This window comes from Biomphalaria glabrata, chromosome 10 (genome assembly GCF_947242115.1).
Source record: "Biomphalaria glabrata chromosome 10, xgBioGlab47.1, whole genome shotgun sequence".
In the NCBI taxonomy this organism is placed as follows: Eukaryota; Metazoa; Mollusca; class Gastropoda; family Planorbidae; genus Biomphalaria; species Biomphalaria glabrata.
In genome coordinates this window covers 31,757,519-31,773,589 of record NC_074720.1, presented here as the reverse complement: position 1 = coordinate 31,773,589, position 16,071 = coordinate 31,757,519, and the positions used below count along the sequence as shown (strand labels likewise).

At 34.9% G+C, this 16,071-nt stretch overlaps 1 protein-coding gene across 2 annotated transcripts; it reads right to left on the bottom strand.

Annotated features, from left to right (window-relative positions):
• Positions 1–1,621: 1,621 nt before the first annotated feature.
• LOC106069478 (CD209 antigen-like) lies at positions 1,622–14,497 on the bottom strand. 2 transcript variants are annotated; one of them, XM_056044906.1, is made up of 4 exons: positions 14,349–14,497; positions 11,477–11,692; positions 4,203–4,388; positions 1,622–1,801 (listed from the first exon to the last, which is right to left on the bottom strand). In XM_056044906.1, exons 1-4 carry the CDS (start codon positions 14,386–14,388, stop codon positions 1,683–1,685), a joined length of 561 nt encoding a protein of 186 aa, XP_055900881.1. In that variant the 5' UTR covers positions 14,389–14,497; the 3' UTR covers positions 1,622–1,682. The 2 variants fall into 2 exon arrangements, with proteins under 2 accessions (XP_055900881.1, XP_055900879.1); XM_056044904.1 differs by lacking the exon at positions 14,349–14,497 and adding an exon at positions 12,758–12,990.
• Between the last annotated feature and the right edge of the window lie 1,574 nt (positions 14,498–16,071).

Below are 16,071 nucleotides of genomic sequence, written 5' to 3'. Positions count from 1 at the left end.
TATGAAAGGAATAATAGAAAACAAATTCTGATTATGTCACAGTGTAATCAGGTCGCCTGCCGAGCAGCGCCCTGGAGGTACACATAAATGTAGTAAATAATATGATAGAACTTACATAACTTAGCAATACAAATGTAAATTTTTGACAAAAAAATCTACAACTATTTGCATAAAATGTTACAAATATGGTAGGTTATAGTGCCCCTTCTTAAGAGCCTCCCGTGTTTGTTACTATTAATAGTGAATAGTTGTAAAAGTGGTGTATTTTGATGAAAAAACTGCTTGCATAAGTAATTTAAAAAGTTAGATTTTTCTCTTTCAGAAAAGAAAAAAAGTAGCCGTCGCATCAGAACTTTGAATGGTCTAAAATATTAGGGTGTCTGATTTTCACTATCTTTTCTAGTTTACGAGATCTAAACGGGACATACGGACAGACATTCCACACAAAACTAATAGCGTCTTTTCCCCTTTCGGTGGCCGCTGAAAATCAAACATAGTTACAATTTATATAAAAAAAATAAAGGTGACCTTTCTGTTTGTTATGAAAACTAGTGTCAGCTTTTCATGAAAAAATGCAATGCACCGTACAGTTTGACAGTTCCGCCTCCAGGCCATTCTCCATCAAGAGCGGAGTAAAACAAGGATGTGTTCTGGTTCCTACACTATTCGGCATCTTCTTTTCAGTTGTACTCATCAGCTCTTTAAAATCACTGCAAGATAGAGTATGTATCCACATTAGATTCGATGGAAATCTTTTTGACCTGGCACGTACGTCATAAAGCCAAAACGAAGACACCTCTATCTTGATTAGTGAGCTACAGTTCGCCGATGATGTGGCACTCATATCTCTATCAAGAGTAGGATTGCAGAGGTTAGTGAATGCCTTGGCAGCTGCTTGTCAATAGTTTAGCCTTACAATAAGCCTCTCCAAGACTGAAATCCTGGCACAAGACGTCGCAGAAATTTTCTGTGATGCATTTTGGAAACCACACCCTTACCGTGGTGCAGGAATCACCTACTTGTGATCAATAATTGCAAGCAACCTAGATTTAGACACCAAGATGAATAGGAAAGGCTCATACAGCCCGGGCCGCCGCTACCTATTGTGCAAGGTGTGCATTGCATGCAGGCGGCTGACTTTAGGGGGCGGACAAATCATTATTCCAATGTTAGTTTTAAAAAAAGTTAAAGATATAAATTACATTAATATTTTATATCAATTCCAATTATTCCTACGACTTATTATAACGATCAAAACTAGAGTTTTCCCCATGTGGCCAAAGAGTTAGTAATTCTTTTCTCAGCGATAGACATCAGCCGTTAAATTTCTAGAAAAATCATTTTTTATTTTTTTGGATCAGCGTCCAGGCTGGTTCCTGCCTGGTTCCAGGTTCCATAACGTTCTGACTTGAATAGAGGTATTGCAAAAAGAGACAGGCGTGTTTTAATAAAGCTTTAGATTCAATGACAATTGGCAGACAAACGCATTGACCAATGTTTTTGTATAAATAAAAAAAAAGACACAAAGACATGTCCACAAATACATTTGTTATAAACTAAAACAAGACAGACAGGCATGTTAACAAAGGACAGTCGATGATTACACAAATATAACTTGATCTTTATCGTTTGAGATTGGTACAGCTTTATTTCATTCTATATATATATTGTCGAACATAAATTTATGAAATCAGTTTCTCACACACGTGGTTATATGTATACTGGCATGGATGGTCGTCCAGCAACATTAAATCTCTGGAATAATGAACACAGTCCGCGCCATTAACATTATCTGGTCGGTCTAGAGAATTAAGCAAAGCTCGTTATGGTAATGCAATGTAAACACATTCAATCCAACAACAAACATCAAAGAAACAATAGAGAACCTAAGAATGAAAGAGACGGACAGACGAACAGACATTCCACACAAAATTAATAGCGTCTTTTCCCCTTTCGTTGGCCGCTGAAAATCAAACATAGTTACAATTTATAAAAAAATAAAGGTGACCTCTCTTATTGTAACAATTATAGAGACATTTCACTGCTTAGCATAGTTGGAAAGACTTATGCTAGACTCTAGAGCAGCGGTTCTCAACCTTTTAAGCTCGTCGACCCCTTTTTACAATCCCCCCACTCTGACGCGACCCTCCTCCCACACACAGATACAGCAATAGAAGAATAGACAATACAAATCCATAGTTTCGATGGTCTTAGGCGACCCTCTGGCAAATCGTCAATCGACCCCTTAAGGACCCACAGGTTGAGAACCCCTGCTCTAGAGTAATACTAAAGCGGGTGCAGATCTTGGCGGAACGTATTGGTCCGGAGTCACAGTGTGGCTTTAGGGCAGGTAGATGAAAGAGAAGGTGAAAGTGAGAGAGAGAGAGAAAAAAAGAGAGGGACAGTTATAAGGAGAGAAAGAGAGGGACCGAGAGGGATACAATGCGAATCAATTGTCAGAGAGTTCGTGATAAGGTGAGGCATTCATTGCAATATAGAGATTTAACTTAGATATGCTTATTAGAATAAAAATAATTCAGAATTACGTCTGACTATAACTTCCATTACTTTTTGGAAAACAAAAACATTTAGATTATTTTTGTTTCAATAAAAGTAGAGACCTTTACAAATCAATCCCCACTCCTTCCCCTATAAAATGTCAAACAAAATATTTCTACTCTTTAGATCTTGACGACTGTGATGACTTTCTGTTTGTATTGCATGTCAACTTCCACAAATATCTCATCAACGAAACAAACTCGTCCAGCTCCGGCAACACTTTTCTATCCCAACCTTCAACAATTAGACCTATCCGTTCAACCGAGGCCATTCATTATAGGTCTCAATACTGACTTGCAACTTCACTGTCGCAACTATCTATTTAGTTGTATAGTAAAAAAAAATGTTCACTATCTAATAGCGTCGCTTTCATCAATAGGCGATGACGTCATTTGTGCTATTTTATTCTTGTGCAGTATTAGTATTCTCCCCTTGTTGCGTCGTCGTAATTTTTCACATGACGTCAAAACTTTTCTTCTTATTCGTTTGGTGCATTCATGCCATATTGCTCGATGCAGGTTGTATCTTTTTAATTCCTGAGTTCTCCTTCTGTCTTCGTTATTGGATAGCCTTAGCGTTGGCCTTGGAATATATTCTTGAAGGATTATTTGACCCTTGTTTAGGGTGAGTTTTATTTCACATTGTAAAGTTATTTTAATTTGGATTCGGTCGTATTTGTATTTTGTAATTAGATTAGAAGAATCTATTATTTGTTTTTCTATAGTGTTTCAAGTTTTAGGTTTCAAGTCTGGGGTTTCAGGTTTCGAGTCTCAGGTTTCGTTTCAAGTTTCAAGTTTCAAGATCCAGATTTCAGATTCCAGATTTCAAGTTTCTACATTCAGTCTTGATGTTACATTGTGACCTTGTGAGTTTTGGTGCTACCCTGAACTCTGGTTATCTTCATTGTTGGTGAACATTCGCCTTCGCTAGAAGATACTTTATTACCATAAACATTCGTCTATGAAGTACACTGCACCTGATTACAGAATCTTTATCTTGAAATGGAACATTGATGAGGCCAATACTATTTTTTAAAATACTATTTAATTGAACCACATCTTGCTATATATACTTGTATTAATTTATTATTAATATTAGTCATATGCCATTTCATTGTATAAATCTCATTGGATAAAATTTATAGTTTAATTATAAATCATCATACACATCGTTTATTAATTTATGTACAACTGGGTGTGCATAGTGTGTCTGTTAGGCTGAACCTTGGGACTGATTTATTTATTAATTAATATGAAATTATAAATTAATTATAACACACACACACATTACAATCTAAATTACACGCACATTACAAACTAAATTACATTTTAAATACCTTGACAACTTAATATTTATTAATGACATCTTAAGACAAGACAGTCACCTGTGGGCAGTTGAGATAGCAAATAGTTTGTTGTTATGTCACAGGACCCTCTGCATTCCTGACCTCGCGTTACCCTCTGGACTGTACGCGACAGGGCGTAACTTAAGAGAGAGACATAATTATTCCACACACACACGCACACGCGCACACTCACCAAAATCACATTCACAACATTGATCTATTTATTCAAAATCATTACAAGCATTATTTAAATATTGAGTTGAAGTGAAATAAATTATCTTATTATCGTATTCCTTACTTTCAGCAAAATACAAAGGTCTATATTCAGAAGGGGGGAGAATAGTTCCGTCATGCCAGACAAAGGTGCCCTCGGTTTTTATATCATCTAGACCAATCCATATGTGTCTATACGCAGATGCTCCCTTCCTCTTGAGTATAGTCATTTTCTCAGCCCCTTTGAAGACTCCAAGTCTCGCTCCTTTAGCTATGATGAAAGAAAAAAAGGAAACAAGTGACAAGCAAACGGTAAAAAATTTCAATGAATTAAAAAAATGTATTACTTTTAACGATCAAAAGAAGACTATGGCTTGAATATTCCTGGTCCATTGGTGAATTCGATGAGGGCCGCCTCTGAGTTTGTGTCATAACACAAACTCCCTTTGTTATTTTTCATTAATTCATTTTTTGTCTATGACAATAAAAAAAAATTATGCGAAGTTTCGACTTGATCCGAGAATGGGTGTGGGAGAAATAACGTGTTTACACTTTTGACCAGCCAGACAGAATGAGTGGATATAAGCTTTCTAAAATGTTTCTGGCTGTACTGCAATGCTCCTAATTAACAATCACCTTACCAATTTTCTAAGAATAGCTATTCGTTTTAAATAAAAAAAATTGTACCGTCAAAAATGTTTTTGTAAGTTCACGGATATCAAAAAACGGCTCTAACGATTTTCTTGCATATTTAAAAGTTGAAGTATGTCGCTAAAATAGACTTACAAGCTAGCTAGCTACACTGGGAAAAACTCTGACCGTTATATTTGTTCAAAGTAGAAAATGAAAGAAATGTTAGTTTGGCTTGAGAACAAGGTCCAGATCTAGAGCCAACATCAATGTTGAAAGAACGATCGCGTTCTTAAAAGGGAATTTCCAAATGTAAGGCATTTCTAATTCAAGAGCTGTTCATGCTTATAGCCATATCACAAGGCTCGCAAAGACCTTCATTCAGGGAACAATACCAGGAAAAAGGAGAAGAGGCAGACATAGAAACTCATGGGAAGACAATATAAAATAATGGACAGAAATGTAATTAAAAGAAATTCTATCCAAAGCAAAAGACAGAGAGGAATGAAGAAAGACGGTCAACAGACTTTGTGTGGTGCTCCAACGGTTCAACAGACTAAGGGTAAGGTGAAAGTGAAATGTACAATTTGTACAATGTATGAAAAACTGTGACAATCATTCTGCAATGAAAAGAAGTCCATGCGAAACCTGTTTGCTGATTTCACAAGGATAGGGATTACATTGTTCTATTACACCAAATAGTATGTAAAATGTTTTTAAAATACAGAAGATTTGAAATATTTGAATACTCCAAACAGCCTCTAATTATGGAATCACAGTCAAATCTTACTCAACAGGACATTCCTTTTTCCCTGCACCTACAGGAAGTCAAAGAAATTATATTTAGTAATCTTAATCAGCTGTTACGTGCGCATCGTAATGTATATGTGGAATGGTGCGAATGCGTGTGGAAAGCTTGGGAAGTACCCAAATGTAGGAATAGAAACAATATAGTGCTTACAGTGTGAACTAAGATTAAAGTATTTCCAAACTATGATTTTGTCGTTTTGGTGTTGTTGAATCGCTAAAGAGTCTCATTATGTAATAAGACGTAACAAGTGGCGCCCAACGTAAAGGTAAAACCCACGTATTCCTCTATACATAGTGGGTCTCCTGTCAACAGACAGTAGAGATATTACAGTCTAGATCTAGCGACAAGATATGACTCGGCTATTAATAATAGACAATGGCGGACAAGGCTGAGGTAGCAGAGTTGAAGGAAGAGGAGAGATTGTTGGATCTTGAAGGATCGGAACTAAGAAAATACGTTCAAGAAAGGTTAATGGAGAGGGAGAGATTAGCCATGGAAAGAGGAAAAGAAAAGGAGAGATTAGCAATGGAAAGAGAAAAAGAAAAGGAGAGATTAGCCATGGAAAGAGAAAAAGAAAAGGAGAGATTAGCCATGGAAAGAGAAAAAGAAAAGGAGAGATTAGCCATGGAAAGAGAAAAAGAAAAGGAGAGATTAGCCATGGAAAGAGAAAAAGAAGAGAGATTAACCATGGAAAGAGAAAAAGAAAAGGAGAGATTAGCCATGGAAAGAGAAAAAGAAGAGAGATTAGCCATGGAAAGAGAAAAAGAAAAGGAGAGATTAGCCATGGAAAGAGAAAAAGAAAAGGAGAGATTAGCCATGGAAAGAGAAAAAGAAAAGGAGAGATTAGCCATGGAAAGAGAAAAAGAAAAGGAGAGATTAGCCATGGAAAGAGAAAAAGAAGAGAGATTAACCATGGAAAGAGAAAAAGAAAAGGAGAGATTAGCCATGGAAAGAGAAAAAGAAGAGAGATTAGCCATGGAAAGAGAAAAAGAAAAGGAGAGATTAGCCATGGAAAGAGAAAAAGAAAAGGAGAGATTAGCCATGGAAAGAGAAAAAGAAAAGGAGAGATTAGCCATGGAAAGAGAAAAAGAAAAGGAGAGATTAGCCATGGAAAGAGAAAAAGAAAAGGAGAGATTAGCAATTGAAAGAAAAAAAGAAAAGGAGAGATTAGCAATGGAAAGAGAAAAAGAAAAGGAGAGATTAGCAATGGAAAGAGAAAAAGAAAAGGAGAGATTAGCCATGGAAAGAGAAAAAGAAAAGGAGAGATTAGCCATGGAAAGAGAAAAAGAAAAGGAGAGATTAGCCATGGGAAAGCAAAGAGAAAACGAAAAGATTGCTATTAAAAAAAGGAAAAGAAAAACGAATTGATTGACATGAAAGGGAAAAGAAAAACGAATAAGTTGCTATTGAAAGAGAGAGATTGGCGTTGGAAAAAGAGACAGCGGGAAAAAAAAAACCAAGAAAAAGAGAGTGATAAAAGAAAGAGGGACACTAAAGGGAATAAACAGGCAAAGTATAAAGGTGCGCTATTCAACCCAGACAAAATGGACATTGACATTTTTCTGAAAAAGTTTGAAATAGAAATAAGGGAACTGGAATACCCTGAAGACAAATGGACATTCTTATTGTCTAGATCAGGGGTGGGCAAATTACGGCCGCGGCCCGCCTTAGTGTTTTATGCGGCCCGCGGTCAAAACAGAAATCAGGTGTGCCCAAAGATTATTAAAAAAATGCAAATATATTTAAAAATACAATAATTTTAAATATTTTTATATACCGGTATATTATTGAAACTTCTGATTCTTATCACTTATGATGCAGAGGCTAAAGAAGCATTGTCTCTGCATGCCATTCTAAAATGTTTAAAATAAAACAAGATTATTCTTATTGGCAATATTTAGAAACATTCAGTCAAAGACACAAACTCAGGCTAGTATTTATAAGTGCTCTGAAAAACTGGGTTGAAAGGGTTTGGTTGGCTTGGAACCAGGTGGTGAGTGTAAGAACTGATGGAGCTCGATCTTCGACTGATAAAGAGTTGTTTTTTTTTTAATAAATTAAAGAAAAATATTCCAGTCATAAATTTCAAACGGGAAAGTTTCAGTCAAGCTGCATTGAATTTATAACATATTGTTGACCCAGCTATCTTAGTGATCAAATTTATAGGGGTCTTAACCACATACAGTTCCGAAAAGTAGGAATTTTACTTGTAGATTTGGAAACAAAACTTTCCGATGTTGGGTACCACAGCAGAAAGGCTTAGTATGGGTAAGGTATTGAGAAGATTATTGGATTACTGTTTTTGACCCTCGATTCGAAGGATATTAATGACTGTGACATTGTAACTAACATTTCTAATGAAGATTGAAAGAAAGACGTCATCGGCACTATTACCATTGGTTGTTTTCACAAAGCTTTACCATTTCTGTAGGCAAGCAATTGAAAACAGCTGTTCTTTGCTGAAAAGTGAAACGACTTTTAGCGAAATGGTTGAAAAGTACACCATTTATTTTGATTCTTTGATTGTGAAATTTGAAATCATTTTTAAAGACATCAAGAGAGGGCACACTTCAAAGCAAATTATGACCTGAAAGAGAATTTCCATTGCAGTCAGTTCTTCCGCGGGAGTTTTATGGGTGCCTAAGCTGTATTTCTGACCTTCATCAACAGATGTCTGAGAAATATCTTAAAAATACACTGGTGCGACAAAGTAGAAAACACCTAATTGTGGGAGATGAGTGGACAGAAAAATATAGAGAAGTGCAGATCTTAGATGGAGATGGATTGGCCACACTCTTAGAGCTAGACAGGCCTTAGAGTGGAACCCCCAGGGAACAAGACGTAGAGGAAGACCAAAAAGAACATGGCGATGCAGTATACTAGCAGGGGTGGGCAACCTTTTTGTATCGAGGGCCGCATTGAAAAAAATTTTGGAATGGGGGAGCCGCATATTTACAACTTTAAAAAATACGCTAGCTAATTGTGTGTAATGTACTTTACATTTAAATTTCATTCTTTACGCTCCCAATTGAGGAATCACAACAAAAGTTAGCGATTTCTGAAACTAATTTTACGAATATTTATTTAAACATTTTGTTATTGTCTGTTTTCACCACAACATTTCACCACAAATGTTTAATTTTACTTAATGTGAAGTATTGAAATGTTTACACTCGTGCATGATGTTCCGGAACTGTGAAACTAGCTTACTGATTGTTATTCTTGTAACTGCTGTCAAATTACAGTCAGTCAGTATCCAACTATTCTTACAAATTTTTTTTAAGTATGGAAATACAGATTCATCATCATCATCATTATTCCTTTGCGTTCCTCGTGGAACATAGGGCCTCAATAATTACACGCCACTCTCCACGGTCTCTTGCTAGTTTTTTTATGGCTTCCAAGCTCTTTCCTGTCCTCTCGGCTTCATCTACTACAGGGGTCGGCAAATTACGGCCCGCGGGCCACATGCGGCCCGCCGGACTGTTTCATGCGGCCGAGGACGCCTACAAAAATCAGGTATTTTCACAGATTATAAACCATGTTTGCTTAGTATGGCTTTAATCCACTGAATGACTATACAACACACATTTCGTTAACACATTCTTACGGGAGAGTCACAAGCACGTGTAAATATATTAACGACAACGAATACAGCATACAATTTTCGTAACAATATTTAAAAAATACATAATTTTAAATATCTTTATAAATTATTGAAACTTTTGATTCTTATCACTTATGACGAAGAGGCTAAAGAAACATTGTCCCTACAAGTAATTCTACAAAGTATAAAGTAAACGAAGATTATTCTTATTGGTAATATTTCGAAACATTCAGTCGAAGACACTAATTCAGGTCAGTATTTATTCAATACTATGAAGAAAATGTTGGGTTGGCATGGAGCAAGATGCCGAGTGTAACAACTGATGGTGCCCGAGCTTTGACTGAGAAAAACAAAAGGTTTGTTATTAAATTAAAGAAGAATATCACAACCATAATCTCTAAACGAGAAAGTTAGTGTAATACTGCATTGAATAACAAACTTATTAGAACTAACAATATATATCACAGACAGTTCCGAGAAGTGCTGAGATATTTGGAGACATAACATTCCAATGTTTGAACCACAGTAGTATCAGCTGGTTTAGCATGGGCGAGTTGCTGAAATGAGCGTGGGATCTCTAGGAATAAATGTTTATGTTATGCACATTGACTGACCTTGTTAATAATATTTCTAGTGAATTGGTTTAAAAGTAGGCTATAAGACGTTTTTTTTTTTGGATTCCTTGATTGTGGAATTCGAAATCAAATTTTAAGACGTCAAGAACAAGGAACCAGTTTTTAATACCCTTAAAGTTCACTAGTAAGTGCTGAAGCTGATTCAGCTCCAAAGGACATAACTCCAAGTAAATCATGACCTGACTAGAAAGATAACTCCAGTCAGTTCTTCCGAAGGAGTTTTATGAGCGTTAGAAGCTGTTTTTCCACACACAAAAACTACAAAACATTGCTTCTAAACTTTCACATTATTGGGGTCATGTAGCCAGCACTAGCAATTTTTATTGTTTGAAGATAAACAAGGGTAAGAACAAATCGATGCTGACTGACTGGAATTTGAAAACAATCACAAGGTTAACAACTAGTAAACTGGTTTGACAGTTCCGTAGCATTATATTTCGCATTAAGTACAACTGTAAATTTGTAGTGAAATGTTATGATGTATTATCATATTACATTTGTAAAATATTCGTAAAATTAGCTTCAGAAATTGCTAATTCTTATGATACAGTAAAATGCTAATTAAAAACATTATATACAGTTATCTAGCGTATTAAGTTATATATACATATTGCTGACTAAATACTAACGCCTTAGTATACAGATCTGTGTGATAAGCACTTTGCTATACGGAAGTGAAACATGGTCAATCTACTCATGGCAGGAAAAAAAAAGCTGAATGGGGGATCTTTGAAATAATGTGTCAAGATAAAATAACCAATGAGGAAGTGCTACGAAGAGCAAGGTGCCAGGACATCCGCTGTGTTTATCAGCAGCAGACGCCTTGGCTGGCATGGCCACGTTCATAGAATGCCAGTAGGTCGACTTCCACAAGACATTCTGTATGGCGATCTAACAGGAAGCAGGAGAGCCGCAGGTATAGGAATGTATGCAAACGTGACATGAAGCTCTTCAAAATCTACACTAGAAGCTGAGGAAAAGTGGCTCTGGATAGATCCACATGGAGAGAGAGCATAAAGGAAGGTTCTCGGATTGCAGATGCCATACACAACAGAAGCAGAAAGAAGGGTGAAAATGCAACGGCGCATGGTGATTACATATGCCCAACATGTGACCGCAGCTTTGTATCAAGGATTGGCCTCTTTAGTCACACTAGAAGATGCAAAAGGAAAAGATTGTTTCTCGAGACGTAAAACGCCACAGAGAGAAAGTTTGAAACTAACAATAGATAAATAGAAAACCTTCTATTTTCATAAGCACTTGTCTGGTACAGTGGTTAGTTAGTCAGCTAAATGTAATTTGAGGAGACTAGAGCCCTTGAGTTTGAATCCAGGTCGTTCAAATTTGTAATTTTTTTTATAAATGCATTTAAAAGCGATCATGGTAATAATAATGACAATATTCTCACGTGACATGAACATAGAGCATTGACAAAGCTAAGACAAAAGCTAAACAAAAACAATTGGTTAAACTATTTTAATTTCGCACAGATTTTGTACTGTTATTATGGATATGTGTAGAGAATATATATATATATATATATATATATATATACATGACTATACATAACCAAAATAATTGATACACTATCATAATTTTACATTTAATATAAACTTTTTAAAAAGTTTTTTTTTTTTATTTTCTTGTTAGAAATTTAAATATTAAAAAAAAAAAACCTTCACAATCTGCTTTGGCAGCGGAAAAGATTTTAAAATCTCTAGTGAGACCCCAAAAGAGACACATTTTGACGTCTGCTTGTCTTTCAATGACGAAACCTTCATTCCGGTGACATTTTACATCCCATATGCCTATTGTTGAGTATCTTTTGTTTCTCTCTTTGATGACTTGTCGACTGTGCCTTGATGAGTTACATTTGGTGTCTTCACCTTGGACTAAACATTTATACAATAATTAACAAACAAAATATAAACAAGGTTACAAAGCAGTAACGTCACTAGGGGGGTGCGGTCAGAGTGAAAAAAAATCACGTATGGAATAACTGACAATTAAAAAAAAGTAAGTGTTAGTTGCTAAATATTTCAACATGTTATTGATCTATATACATTTTTTTAAATATTTCGGCTAAACATATTTTAATTTTTTAATGAAATTCTACGAATAGTCCAAAACATTAATTAAATCATATTTTATATCAAAAGCAGATGTCAAACCTTAATTTCAGCTGTATATTAGCTGCATGTACGTAAATACTGCTTAGATTTTGAACAATGTTTTTATCGAATCTATTGACATAGTAGCTATCATCGTTCTATCAGAATGGCAACTAATAATCACTGTTCAACAAATGAAGACATTCTTCAGACAGTTAATGTTATCGAAATCTCACATGGAATTAATGTAAATTTTGTAGAATTGGCAAGTCAATAAGTGGCAATTGAGATTTCTGGAGATGATGATGTAATTTCCGATGTTGAATGTAAAAGAAACTCTAGCCAAGATGAAGGAAATGTTACAATGAATCAGTCGAATGATATAGACTTAAATATTTTAGGGGATAGTTTCTTTTTGTCTTGTGCCAATTTCACAAAAGGAAAAAGTACGTGCCAGTTGTTAAAAGAATGGTTCTAATGCTTCCTATTGAGGGATGATTTAGTCACTTAATAGTATGAAGTTCTATGTTTTTTATTGTCAACTATTTTCAATTATTTCTATAGAAATGAAATAAAAAATAGTAACTTAATAAGAGGTGGAAAAAATTCCGAAGTTGAAATATCAAAAGACGCATGGAGAATAGTCATTAGGATTGAAAAATGGGAATACAAGGGCATCCGACTACTAATAAAATTAATAAGAAAGTCGTTGCTATGATTGATGTAAAGAAGAAAAACAATTGAAGGATACATTGCAAAGATTGTTTCTATCAAATTAGAATATTTGACATTTCGTGACCATATTAACTATGAGTTTTTATTTCTTCTTCTTCGTTCTCATTTTACTTGTCGGAGGTCTCAAGATCAGGCAGTTCTCCGTATAGTTTTTATTTTTCAGGAGAGTTTTAGGGCCAGAGTCTTGTTTGGGCCTCTTAATATAGTATGCAGCTTTGAAGGACATGGTCAGCATTCTCTGGTGATGCTCCACATCGGCAGTTTTCGCTACTCCCTACTTTTAGCTTTCAGAACATCTGTTGTCTCATTCTGTTGTGTCCGGTTCTGAGTCACAAAATTATGCGTTGGTCCTGTCGAGATAGATTATAATAGGCGTCATTTTCTTGTAATTGGGAAAGCAACTGTCCCAATTCTCATTTATTTAGCCTTTATTGAATATAGAACTTCCATAAGATGGTGGAAATGTTGTGTGAATAAAACCCATAACTGAAAGTGTATTTATAATGTTGAAAAGTTGTTTAATGTTTTAGAAAACCACGTAAAAGAAATATTTATAAGAGTTAAAATTACTGTAAGCACCTTTGTATTTTGTTTGACAGCACACCTGACATAGTGCACACCTGACATAGTGTCACTGATCAGATTCATACGTTAGAAGTTTTGAAGGAAGAAAAAATCTGGTGAGATCTATTTAGTTTCATTAGTTAAAATGTCTAGAAAGAAGTGAGCTTGAATGTATGGTATGTCGAACTCAGGGATATAAAACAATGCAGAGTCGGTGTATGGAGCCATAAGGGAGTACAGGAAATTTTAAGAACCAACAGAAAAGCTATTTAATAAATGTGTATAACATTCACTTAATCAATGTGGTCAACATTCTTTTCAGAAAATGCTTCTTGCCTAAAATTTTGGGTACAATGGAAATAATGTTTTCGTTCTAATATTATAGCCTTTAGAGGTGCATCTTAAGATCCGTTGCCAGATGTCTTTTATTTTACTTCTCTTTGCTTTATTTTTTTTTTGTTTTGTTTTTGCAGGGGAAGATGTCCTAGAAGGCCAAAGATACATAAGAGTAGCCTTACTTTTAAATTATTGACAAATTGGTGGCTAATTAAACTTTTTCTTTACCATAAATAATAACTCGTTTGACAATGAACAGACGACACTTTCACAACGGGCACATTTATTAAAAATGAAATCGTTAAAGACATTAATTGTAAATGATTGATACGTTTTCAATTTGAAATCCAGAAAAAGAAAAAAAAAACATTGTAATTTACTTAAGGTTGCATCGTTGCTACTTACGTTTTAAATAAAATTGGTACTTTTCATTACACACAAAAAAAAAATCATTTTCTATGTATATAAGTGGATTATATATAATTATAATATAAAACAACTCTCAATAAGCATTGTTTCATATTATAGAAGTAAAGTGCATTACATAACTCACTGTAACTGGAAGAAGGCCATAAACTGTAGTAAGAAATAAGAAGAGAATCAATGGTTGACACTTTAGGTTAGACCTTTCGTGGCAAACTTAACTGAATAGCAACCAATATTCAGCAAGATATAGTGCGATTAATGCAACAAAAGCTAACTAGTCTGTTTAGAAAGAACTAGACATACAAAATATGAGCGTTTACTTGAAGAATGAACCATCTATCTTTCCACGCCCAATGCCAACACTATAGTTACTTACCGAAAAAGATCACCATCAAGGCTACACTTACAGATCTCATGTCTTTACTGATTAGAACTATAATATTATATTCAGAACTGTTCGCAAAGTTTACCAATGGCTGTAGAGTTAGTCTCGTGATGTCTTCATATTGCCACGTAGACCCACCATTGTCTACTATAACACATCTGTTCTAAATCAGAGGTCACCCAGTCGAGGTAAGACGTTTTGAAACTATTAAGTCGAATAAGAATTTAGTAGTGAAAATGAAACGTAATATTTTTGCGAAAAACGTATATTAGATAGCACGGTTCTTATTATTTCTTCTTCTTCTTCTCTTTCTTCTTCTTCTTCTTATTATTATTATATTAGAAACAAAAGAGTATTCATTCTCTGGCTCTGCCAGGGTTCAGTTTTGTTAAAGATAAAAAAAATTCATTGTAGTCCCTTCACCTGTTCCCACTAAGGAATTTCTGGTGATGTGGCAGGTCTGCAGCAGTACCGTCCTCTAACAGGCAACGAGAATGTTCTCTGTAAACTTAAGGGCCATGGATGTATCTTCGAGGTCATTTTATAGTATCCCCTCCATTGATATAATAATGGATATATTTTTGTTTTTTTTATAACTTCCATAAACGCTTAATCTCCAAGCCTATAATAATTATTATTTATTTGTTACAAACAAGACTATTTTATTTTATATATGTACAAATTACCGGTTTTTTTTTTTTTTCATCTTTAAAAAAAAAAGTAGGCCCTACATAATCATGTGTTGAATGTCGCTAATCTATGGCATTTATCAGATACGAACAAATAATTAAGAAATTTTTATTTTACCAGTTGTTCACACAATAGATGAATATATCTTTAATGTTATGAAAATAGTATGCAAGAGAACAATGTTGATAGGAATAGATGTGTTGAAAAAAACAACAACAGAGATAGAGCAAAAATATGGTAGGAATTCAAAATGTTGCCTAAATGTCAAATCCACACATTGTTGCATACACAGAGAGTCTTGGGCAAAATGTACGATGTCCACAGATCTATAGAAAGTTTTGGATGAAAGTGTGAAAATAGATACCCATTAAATGTCATTCTTTGATTGCACGACTGTTTTGCGCTAGTAGCCTATTTGAAGAAACAGAAAGTAGTCAAACGTAACTTCTGAGTTGCGTTGGCCAATGAGTTGTATGTGTGTACTGTAGTGATCATGTCACCTTTGACATGAACTTCAATGTTTTCTTATTGGTAGATTTGAGTTGAGAAATTGTTTGCATGACTGGAAATGTCTTTGTAAAGTAGCATACTTTGCGGATGTATTCTCTGTTTTAAATTGCCTCAGCTTATCGCTACATGGGGAAGAAGAATTCATTGTTTCACGGTGCCATCGCCAAACTAAATTTATGGCAAAGGGGAGTTAATAATGTAGAAGTGACTAGTCTCCCTTTCTTCATGAACTTGTAACAATGAAGTTCGACTTCTAAAATTGATGCTGTATTTTGAATGTTTACATATGAGCTTTAAAAACTATCTTTGTGATTTAAACAGATATTTTTAAATGGATAACATTTAAAATTAACACAACATTCATACCAGAAGGTTTGTCGCAAGCAAAAGAAGAGCACTTTTTTTCTGATCAATAAACATAAGACGTGTACTTTAGCACTGTACCGGTCTCAAACGTAGCATGTGTATTCGGTTGTAACAGAAAAAGTTTTGAAATACATTTTGCCTTTTCCAA

What these genes read in the sequence shown, in the direction of transcription:
- LOC106069478 (XM_056044904.1), bottom strand. Translation starts at nt 12,881, where the DNA reads ATGCTGACCATGTCCTTCAAAGCTGCATACTATATTAAGAGGCCCAAA. An exon ending in GATCTTGAGACCTCCGACAA is followed by an intron (nt 11,693 to 12,757) that starts GTAAAATGAGAA and finishes ATAAATGTTTAG; the next exon opens with TCCAAGGTGAAGACACCAAA. An exon ending in ACCTTTGTATTTTGCTGAAA is followed by an intron (nt 1,802 to 4,202) that starts GTAAGGAATACG and finishes TTAATTCTCTAG; the next exon opens with ACCGACCAGATAATGTTAAT.